Genomic DNA, 11,405 nt, shown 5'->3' on the forward strand with positions numbered 1-11,405 from the left:
TCCAGTACTCGCCTCTCCCTTTCATATGTGAGGAACCAAAGCCCAAAGAGATGACCAGTTCCCTCCTCCTCCCCTTCCTTTGTTCCAACAGATCAAATCCAACCCTCTTCTCATCTTCTCTCCCCCTAGACGGAGGAACGCGGGGCACACTGGGGCCCAGGGCCCACAGCTGTGCCCTCAGCATTTGTCTGTGGCAACGCCAGAATGTGGCCTTGCCAGGCCCAGCCTCCAGCTCAGCCTTTCCCTTCTGGGGGTGGTGAAAGAGCCTTTATGGAAAAGAAAAGGCATTGTTTGAAGATTACAAAGGGGCTGGGGACACAGAGGCGGTCTTGAACGGCCTCGGCCTTAGAAAAACAACAGCCCCTTTTTATTGGCAAGTCAAGTTTAGAGAGGAAGAGACCCGGGAGTGGTGGTCAAGACTCAGGCAGAACTTGGGGCAGGGTCCAGGCGGGTGATCACGGTGGTAAGGAGTTCATCTGGTAAAAAAGCAAGAGGGGGCCGAGTGTCAGGTGGCCTCTGGGGAGAGACCAGAGTTCCAGTCCCAGCTTCACTGCCAGCCTGGCTTTCAACAAATGACTTCATCTTTCTGGGCTCAGTTTCCTCCAGTGTCAAATCTGATTTACCCTCACTCCTGCCAGGGACTGGACGGGAGCCTGCTGCCATATCAGAGAAGAGGTTAGACCCGGAGTCAGAAAGTCCTGGTTTGGATTTCATATTTCATTCTGGGTCTCCAGACAAGTCATTTGATGTGTCTGAGCTGGCTCCTTCACCTGTAAAATGAAGATTAATACACTGCTCCCTTTCCCTGGCAGCTTCAACTTACAAACCCCTCTGTAAAATGAAAGTTTGGGGCAAGATAATCTCTAAATTTCATACATGCAAGGTACTTGTCTGGAAAGGGCTTTGCAAACCATTTGGGGTTATAAGCCCTGATTATCATCATCAAATGAGGCACAAATGTGCCATGTGATCATTTGTAGCTTCATAAACATCTTCTATTGTCTGCACTGTATGGAATTTCCCCTAAAGTCAGGGAAGTTGGGGCTCCTCCTAATCCCTGCTGCCCCCCAAGAGCAGAGCTCTGCGCAGAGTGGGAGCCATTCTAGATTGAAGGTGCCCCCTTGCCTTCTATCAACCTGCAACATGCTCTCCCACCCTGTCCCACACCCTGAACTAGCTCCACAGTGCTCTAGGGGCCTTGTCCCTGACCATGGGGACGGGCACCTGCAAACAGGTGACAAGGCTCAGGGATGGGAGAGACCTGACTTCCCCATTCCTGGACTTCACTGGTCCCCTTTCAAAAAACAAACACAAAAAAGAGTGTGCTTTTGGCTTTTGGCCCTCCTTGGTATTCTATATTGGTTCTGGTGAACAGATCTAATAACTCCTCAGGGCTTGGCTGGGCTGGAGCGTGGCCAAGGAAAACAGAACTATGGAATGCAGCCTCATTGCCTTCCAAGCCAAGGGCCGGAGCTAGCAGAACCAGGTTGGGTCCTACTCGGTTGGTCTGAGAATCTAGAGAAGTGGATCTTCTTCCTGGTTCCGTCACAAACTCCCCGTGAGACCTTCTCAGGCCAACCATTTGCCCATAAATTCCGCTTGTCTGACCACTTTGTGTCCAACACTTTGTGTTCTTTTGTGACCATGAAGCTGTCAAATCCTCCTGTAGCTCATCATGGCCTGGAGAGATCCTTGGTCTATTGATGGAAGCATTCATGGGAAAGCAAAGCTCAGGTGGGCTTGATCAAGCCTGAAAGGCTTCTAGAACAGACCTGCTGTCTGAGAGCTGCCTCAGCTAAGATAAAAGGATCCCCAGTAGCTCTTTGGCCATGAAAATATAAAATAGTCCTCCTTCCCAAATACCCCCTTCTGCTTCCCCAAGTAATCAAGACAAAGTATAGGAAAAGAGGGCAGAAAATGCTAGAATGTTAGGAAAAAAATGATTTTTTTCATTTACAACCTGATGTTCCCTCCTGGCACACTCTGGATATGGAAAATCTTTTGACAGATAAGAGTCTAGCAAATCCTGTAATTTCTATAGTCCACAGGGTCATAGACATAGAGCAGGAAGGGATCAGTTCCCTATAATCCAACTCCCTCATTTTAAAGATGAAGAAATAGGTCCTAGGGAAATGAATTGAGCGTTCAAGTTCAGATGCGCTCTTAAAATCCAGCACTCCTCCTGACACACTACACTGAAGTTACCTGAAATACCAACTGGATTAATCCCTTAATCTTAGGCACTAATGTCAGAGACAGGATTTGAACTGAGGTCTTCCTGACCATCAGGACTGGCCCTCAGTCCAATTCAACTCAATCAGTCTTTTGTTCTTGAGAATCAGCCCCCAGTAACTCATTTCTTAGAACTGACATAGATCAGTACAAGTCTTGTGTTACTAGTCCTTAAGTTTGAATGTCTTGGACTCCTTACCGCTGGAGTTGGCAGTGGGGCGGGGTGTCTGAGACCCTGGGAAAATGTGTGATGTGTATGGAACACACACACACACACACACACACACACTCTCTCTCTCTCTCTCTCTCTCTCTCTCTCTCTCTCTCTCTCTCTCTCTCTCTCTCTCTCTCTCTCTCTCTCTCTCTCTCTCTCTCTCTCTTTCTCAGAAACCTAGCTCTAGCCTTTCTCTTAACAAGAAATGCTGAACTGCCTCCTGGCCCCAACAACCTCCAGGGAAATCTCTACCAATTCTCCTTCGGGGGACATACCAGATGCCCTTTCTAGGGGAAAACTGCCCAGTAGGTACAGGGACACTGATTTGGGCTCCTTCAGACAAATTCCCAAATGCCAGAAATAGAAAAGACCTCATCCACCTTCTACAGGGAAGGAAACTGAGGTTAAGAGAAAAAAACCATCTGCCCCAAAGTCACACAAGCAGTAAGTGGCAGTTGAGCCTCAGGCAGTTTCTGACCCCTCCTGTAACATTCCTCCCACTGTACCAGCCTCAGGATGCTTGCGAGACTCTACTCTATCTCCTCTCTAGTCTTGTAAAAATTAGTGACAACGAACTCACATTTGGTACCTCTTAGTTACGATGCCCCCCTGCCTGGGCTAGTGAAAATGGGACTTCTTTGAACCCAGGCTTGTTTTGTCAGGCCACAGAGCAGGGCGCTACTCTGATGATGAGATTCCTCACCCAGAAGGAATATGAGCTCACATAGGCTCACATAGTCCACGTAACAAGAGGAAGTTCTCCCTCAGCCTTTCCAAAGAGGAGGCAGGTCCAAAAGAAAACTTGAACTCCTGACTTGAAATGGAATGAATGCTGGCCAGCCTTCCCTGCCGTACCTGGGCTGGGTGGAATTTAGACACGATGCCTGAATCACAGATTCCCACAGCGGGGCCCAGTGATGTACGGCCCATCCCCAGGCTGCGGGCTGCACTTAGCCTACCCAGCCAGCAAGACCTTCCAGAAGGCGGCACTGGCCTCCATAAGGCAACATGGATCCAAAGGCTGGGTATAAGGGACACAGGTAGCTGCCCACAGTATAAGGCACAGGGAGGGGGGAGCATTTTTAATGTAATTTTTATGCATAACTTAATATATGTGACTTTTTATATTTTTGAATTCCAGATAATCTCACTCTTTATGGCATGTGGAAATTTATTTTGTGACAAATCAAGTAAAATATGACCTGGAATATGCAAAGCTTCCGGTAGAAGGTCACAAATATTCAAATCTTGCCTGGGGCCTGGGACAAATTTCTTGCCCAGATTACAGCGAGAAAGACCCACCCTAGCTTATCTCAATAAAGTCATAAGACTGAGGTTACAGTCAACAGACCAGAAATTCTTACATTCAAGTGAATAAGATATCCTTTTAGGCAGCCAGTCACCTTGGGAGGCTACATATTTATTTCTAAGCTGCTCCCATGGTCCAAAGGACTTTCAAAACTAACTTCTCTTTGGAAAAAGCCTTTAGGGATATTTTGGAAGCTTAACAGGAGAATCCATCTCATTTCTTTAGTCACCTCATTTTTTTGACCCAACTAGTACCCAATTGAGATACCTAATTCAACCATTTAGATCTCCATAACTTTTGGCTATTTCCAAAAATCTACCCCAAAAGCTGAAGACTTGTGTCCTTTCCACACACATCACTCTTCCAACTCCCTCTAAGGTTAAAATTATGTGCTTAGTCAATTCCCAAAGAAGAGTCCCAGAAATGGAAGTTTCCTCTTTCACGTGAACGTGGAGTTAAGCACTTTCCCATGCATTACCTCATATAAGCACCAACACAACCAGGGCAGAGATTATTATTCCTACAGTGCCTGATAAAAGAGGAAATAGGCTGCAGAACTAAAGTAATTTGTCCAGGGACCTATGGTTAATAAATAGCAAAACATGACTAGGATCTAGGTTCCTTGACTCCTGGTCTGGGGTTCAACGCCTCTCCTGAATTATTGTACAGGTAGTTCCCAAGGTGAAATCCATCCAAAGGAGTATTAAGTAGAGGGAACTGAGTCAAATTTATAAGAATACAAGTCATTCCCCAATAGATAAATGGTTAAACAATTGAAGCAGACAATGAACAGACAATTTTCAGATGAAGAAATTAAAGCCATTTATAATCAAGTCATATGAAAAAATGCTTTTTCTTTGTACCTGATGTCTCCAATTAGTTAATTGGGAAGGGGGTCCTGCACCCACCCTGTCCCACACAAAACTCTTCATATCTTTTAATCCAGCAGGGTCACTATTGGGTCTGTATCCCAAAGGGATCATAAAAGAGGGAAAAGAATTCACATATGCAATAATGTTTGTGGCAGCCCTTTTTATAGTGCAAGGAACTGAAGACTGAGTGGATGCCCATTAGTTGGGGAATGGCTGGGTAAGTTCCGGTATATGAATATAGTAGAATATTATTATTCTATAAGAAATAATGAGCAGGCTGATTTCAGAAAAACCTGAACTGAATACTGAGTGAAGTGAGCAGAATCAGGAGAACACTGTACACAATAACAAGAAAATTGTGTGATGATCAACTATGATAGACTTAGCTCTTTTCAACAAGAGTGATTCAAGATAATTCCAAAAGACTTGGAATGGAAAATGTCCTCTGCATCCAGAGAGACTTATGGAGATTGAATTCGGATGGAAGTATACTATTTTCATCTTTTTTTTTTTTTTTTTTTTTTTTGCTTTTTCATGTTTTTCCCCCTTTTAATCTGATTTTTTTTCTTTGCACATGATGTATAAGAAACAAATGTAGAACTATATTTTAAAGGATTGTATACATTTAATCTATATCTGCTTGCCTGCTTGGGGAGGAGGGAAGGGAAGGGAAGAATAGAGGAAAAAAATCTGGAATTCAAAATCTTACAAAATTGAATGTCGGAAAATGAGATGATTCAAGGCAATTCCAACAATGTTTTGATGGAAAGTGCCATCCACATCTGGAGAGAGAACTACGAACACTGAAGATGAATCAAAGCATAATATTTTCATCCTTTTTTTCCCCCTTTTGATCTGTTTTTCTTGTGCAGCATGATGAATATGGAAATATGTTTAGAAGAACTGCATATGTTTAACCTCAGATTGCCTGCTCTCTTGGGGAGGAGTGAGAGAGGAGAGAAAAAAATTTGGAACATAAGGTTTTGGAAAGGTGAATGTTGAAAACTGTCTTTGCCTGTATTTAGAAAAATAAAATGCTATTTAAAAATGAATGTTGAATGTATAGGACTGCTTGTCATTTGGGGGAGGGGGTAGAGGGAGGGAAGGGAAAAATCGGAACAGAAGAGAGGGCAAGGGATAATGTTGTAAAAAATTACCCTGGCATGGGTTCTATCGATAAAAAGTTATTTAAAAAAGAATATTGAAAAAATAGCTTTACATGTATTTGGAAAAATAAAATATTGAAAAGTTAAAAAAAAAAAAAAGCTTAAGGGAATATTAAGCTCTGGCTTGTTGCTTAAAAAAACAAAACCAGTGCCACTGCTCTATGGTTATACCCCACAAATTGAAGAGACATATGTGCACATACAGGGCAATGACAACACAGACAGTATGTGATCACTGTGCCAAAAGAAGGAGACAAAGAAGTAGGACGGAAGATTAAAGGAGGTTGGAAAATCAGTCTGAGCTGTGGTAATCAAGATAAGCTTTAAAGAGGAATTGGATCTATAAGGGGCAACTTAAAAGTTAGGATTTGGGTTAGTAAGAAATGGTGGACAGAGACAAAAAAGCACAATGAATATGTGGTGGACAATAAGCAGTCCTACTTAACTAGTAGAGAGTTCATTTAGCAGGAAAGAAGGCTGGGGAAGTAGATTTGACCCATATTGTGAAAAACCTCTAAAACTAATTGAGGAATTTGGACAACTACTTGATCATTTAAATAGAATGGAAGCACTAATTATTCAAAACTCTGTATTGGCCCAAGACTATTAAAATTTAGCTTTTGAAATGAAATTTAAGTACTTAGACCCCTCTTAGAATGAAGCTTAAGTTTCTGGCTCTGACCACCCCTACTCCTAGCCCTCAGGTCTTGAGATAGAGAGGATAGAGAAAAGCCCAGAATTCCAAAGACAATTTCTTCCTGACCCCTCAGATCTATCTAAGAAATGCCAATTTTCTTCCCCCCCACTGAAGAGATGACAAAGAGGACTGGAGGCATCCAACAGTGGAGTAGGGTATTCTTGGATGTCAATAAGAGTTTTGACACTAATTTTTTTCACTAGTACAATTAGTACGGTTATACTGCCACCAGCTTCGGAAATAACATGAAAAAGAAAAGGCTTGAGAGACAAGTGGTCCCATTTACAATGCTCATGCTCATGCAGTTTTACCTTCTCTGGAATTTGAAGCATCAACTAGATTAAATCTGTTATGTTTGACCCTATTGGAAACAACAGGACAGATTAATGAGCCCCTCATCATTATTTCAGGCACTAGCCAACTCCACGTGCCAGCTCCTGCCTACCCCTCACATGATGAGCCTACCTAGGAAACTGGTTCTATCCATCTCTAGCCCTCTCCTCCCTTCTCCTACTTCCCTCAGAGAGAAGGATCAGAGACAGAATTCCTCACACCTACCCTACTGCCCACAAGTGAGTTAGAGATCAAGAAGCCCCAGCTATGCAAGAATGGGCAACAATGTATCCCAGTAAAAAGAGCCTGGATAGACAAGCAGGAGATAAAATTATAAAATTTTGGAATTCAAAGGGATTTCAGGGATTACCTGCTCCAAATCATACCTGAAGGAGAATCCCAATCAAGTGGAATCCAGACCTCTAATTAAACAACTCTGAGGGAAGGGGACTCAGCCACTCCACCCACCCCACCCAAGACATCCATTTGTTTTATTCAGCTCTAATTGTTAAGAAATCTTTCTTTTTCATGGAGCTGAACCTCCCTTTATTGCTCCTACTCAGCTGGCCAGAGCAGGGTCTAATCTTTTTTTCTGATAGTCTTACAAACACTGGAAAAAAGTGAAAATGTCCTCCATCAAGTTTCTTTCTTCTCCAGACTAAAATCTGAGATAAAATCATAGAATTGAGAGATTACTGGGACCACCCCAATTTTGTGGAGAAGACTACTGATTGCCAAGGCTTCCCTATGATCACACAGGCAGTAAACAGGAAAACAGGAATCCAGATCTTCTAGTTCTAAATCCAATCTTTCTACCTCTGCAACCAATCAGCCATAGGTTCTTGAATGAACAAGTCAGTTCAACTGACTACTTTCTCTTCTGGAAAATGGGGAAACTGGTCTCTGCCTTATTCTATTTCACAAAACTGCTAGAAGGCTCCCCTAATATACTTTGGAAAGTATTAAAACACTACACAAGTACAAGATATTGTTGCCTATTACCTCTCCATTCTCTCCATCCTCTCCAAAGCTGTACCACATCTTCTTGACAACTTGGTCAGAGTTTTCTTAAAACTATATATATAGCAAAACTGTGTCTCCCTGGCTGGTAACAAATAAGGTAATGAACAAAGCTCATGCTAACCAAGAAGGTAATGAGCAAAGCTCATGCTAACCACTTTTTCTGAAGAGCCCTAGCTTTATTCATAGCTCCAGAGAATGAGAACTTTAGAACATACCTAAGAATATCAATCTAGTGCAATAACAGAAGTTAGAACACATTCTTTGCCTCCTCCATGGCTTGTTTCCTTGTAATCAGAATGCTCAGAAATATTACACAGGGCCAATAGAGCAGTTACCTTTACTGTCAAGTCAATGACAAGGAGAGAGACTGGGTCTGTGCTTTTTCCTATCACCACAGAGAAGCAATAAATCCTGTTGTTAACAATTCAGTCTCTTACACTATGGCTAGGAAGTGGACCCCAGATTTTACTGGTTTAGGGAACTTGCAGCTGAGGAAACTACTTCCAACAATGCAGGTGCCTTCTCTGTGATAAGTCTGAGAATTGCCTAGAGCTCTGAGAAGAGTCCTAGTAAACAGTTACAGGGAGAGAGAACTTGAACTCCAGGTCTTCTTGGCTCTTAGGCGGCTCTCTGGTCCACAATAACACACCTTCAATTCATCATCAAAAGCTAGTTTGCAGAGAGGGTGGGGTGGATTATATTTGGGGCAAATTCCTAAATTGTTCTGTCAGACTTCATTTCCTCAATAAGAACCTCTAGTGTCCATGGGTTTGTAAAGGACAAGAGATAAAGTCGACATCTGAAAGCTACTAATTTCCAAGAGCTGATCTTTTTGTGCTTCAGTGTAGGACCACACATAAAATCCTAGAACTGGAAAGGGCCTTTGAGGAATTTCCAGGTCATCTAGTCCAACATCCCACCCAATGCAGACATCCTCTCTACCAGATCCTTTGAGGGCAGTCGTCTAGCTTACAAAATAATCTGGAAATGTGTGGAAAAGGTTTGAGAGTCAGTATGCATTAAGATTACTATATGCACTCCACAGTCTATAACATGGACCATCTCTCTAAAAGATACAAAAGTCCTCAAAGTGCAAACAAGTCGGGCTGAGGGGCAACTTCAGGTCCTCTGTTGAAGCTGCGGATCTCACCTAAGCCGGAGCGGCAGGGACCGGCCAAACCTAGCTTCTCACCCAGCAAGAACCGGGTACACGCAGCTCCAGAGCGTGACAGGGAAGAAAAAGTCACCCTGGTGGCCCCAAAGAGACGCCTCTCCCTCAGGCAAAAACAGCTCCAGGGCAGGGTACAGTCTGAGGTGAGGCTGGAGGAAATAGAACGTACTCTCCCCTTTTTTTTTGGAAGAGGGCAAGACTAAGCTGTATCAAAGTATAACTAAGCGGGAAGCAAGAGGAGCGGGCTTGTATTAGGGGAAAGGGTGAGCAGGTGATGTCAAATGTAGAATTTGCTCAATACAAATCCCACCCAAGTTCCTGAAACGGCTCGAATAACGGTCTAGTTCGGAATGCAATCCTAGCAGGGTGGTAAGGGGAGTGTGTGTGTGTGTGTGTGTGTGTGTGTGTGTGTGTGTGTATGTATGTGTGTGTGTGTGTGTGTGTGTGTGTGTGTCTGAGAGCAGGTAACCTGGTGAACAGCGAGGGCCCCACGTTAGCTCCCTCCCTGAGACTGCAGTCGTCTCCAGACACAAATCCCAACCCCGTATTCCTCCGGACCACAGGACGCCACGCGCCCCTCTCCCCTCCCTCCAGGCTTTTCTGCCCCACTCCGCGAACTCACGATCTCCACGATCATCAGAGCGCCCAGGACGGAGCGGAGGAAGCCGATGTCTGGCCGAAGAGCCCCGAGTCCCGGCAGCGAGGAACGGGCGCCGCCCTGCACCGGGGTGCTGGTCTGGGTGCTGACTTTGGATGGGAAGTCAGCCATGGGTCCGGCTGCCCTCCAACCCCCAACTTTGGGGGTTGAAGACGGCGGGGACCGATGCCTTCCTGGGCTTCGGGGTCCGCGTCCCTGCTGCAGGCAGCGGCGGGGGAGGCGGAGGCGGTTGCGCTCGGCTTTCCCGGAGGGACTGGTCCGGCCCGACACTGGTTCCTCTCGGGCGCACCGAGCACAGACTGCACCGCCCTACGCTCCTACTCGCGCTTCTGGGAGGCGCCAGAGCAGGAGGGAGTCGGGGAGGGGAGGGCAGCAGGGGAGAGGTACAGGTGCTTGCAGATGCTCGGAACGCCCGGCACCGCCTTCCTTTTTTAACTCTTCCCTGGTTCTCTGCGCTTGGAGATCCCCGGTGGGGAGCCTCTGGGGCAGGATTTCTTGGTGGGAACTCCGGATGAGGGAAAAATCCGACGGGGAGGTCGTCGGCGGAGGACGGGGCATTACCCGGGCTCCCCGAGAAAGAGAAGGCGGGTGACGGACGGTACATTCGTTGAGCACGCAAACTTCTTTCCCGCAGGTCCCCGCGGCATCTTATCCATCATTTAGTATCCTTTATACCTAGCAAAGTGCTTTCCGCGTGGTAGGAAGTTAATAAAGGCGGACGTGAATGTGGGGGTGTCCTCCGTGTACTGCTCAGCCGCATTTCACCTAAAAGTCCCCATTCACGCAGGATCACTAAGAGAACAAGTCTTGTAGCAGAGAGCCAAAATTTGGAGACTTGGTGAAAGGCTGTGGGCAGGTTGGGGAGATTCTAGATTCCATGAGACGAATTACTTGGACGATAAGGACGAGAATTTCACAGTATGAAATCTGCTGAGCCTGCAAATGACCCCCAGACTTTGCTTTGTGTCTCAAGCCTCTGCAGTCTCAATTACTCAATGTGTATTTGAGAGCAGTCCTAGAGTACGTATGTCTAATACTAATAATTTGAAGGGCCAATTTCAGAACACAGGCCTATTTTCTGTTTCTAAACTGCAAAGGCTTTCCCTTCAAATACTGGATATATGTGACCAAGTGCTAACAGTAAAGTTGGGGTAATGCCCATTTAAAAAATGTTTTTGGTTTGTAATTTCATCAGAATGGAGAGTTCTGAACGGGAAAACTGCCTCCACCAAGGCACATGGGCAAATCATCTGGCAGACAGATATGATAGTAGCTGCATACTCTTTAAGGAGATATTGCCCACTTTGGGCTCATCTAAATCTTATCTGCTCTTCATTCCCCAGCTAGTGTGATGACTTTTCTCCAATTCTCCGAAGGGTCGGACGGATGTAGATCAAAACTATGCTACCTTGAAGCTACATCTATATATATTTAGACAAATCACATACAACATTTTAAAGGTGGGCAACATTTTACATGGAGGGACTGATCTGGGATAGCCAAAGCTGGACAATTTCTCCTCTAGTCTCCAAGAAGAGTTATCGGGCTAAATTTTTTTAATTTGATACTCTCACTCTTTTGTTGTGGTTTTCTCTATCTTTTCTTTTTTTAAAGTTCTATATGTACATTCATTTTTTACATATTTCCATAGGAGTCAGGGTGAGAGGAAAAAAAATCAGAACATAAGAAAGAGGGAAAAAAGGTGAAAATAGGGTGCATTGATACAAGTT

At 44.7% G+C, this 11,405-nt stretch overlaps 1 protein-coding gene across 1 annotated transcript in view; it reads right to left on the bottom strand.

The window, feature by feature from the left end:
* Positions 1-9,958, bottom strand: part of PLLP (plasmolipin) — a 35,973-nt gene extending 26,015 nt beyond the window's left edge. The window contains exon 1 of the mRNA XM_051979899.1: positions 9,640-9,958. Within this exon, the coding sequence (XP_051835859.1) occupies positions 9,640-9,786 (147 nt within the window). The 5' untranslated portion in view covers positions 9,787-9,958. The remainder of the gene's footprint in view (positions 1-9,639) is intronic.
* Between the last annotated feature and the right edge of the window lie 1,447 nt (positions 9,959-11,405).

This window comes from Antechinus flavipes, chromosome 2 (assembly GCF_016432865.1).
Source record: "Antechinus flavipes isolate AdamAnt ecotype Samford, QLD, Australia chromosome 2, AdamAnt_v2, whole genome shotgun sequence".
NCBI classification, from domain to species: Eukaryota; Metazoa; Chordata; class Mammalia; order Dasyuromorphia; family Dasyuridae; genus Antechinus; species Antechinus flavipes.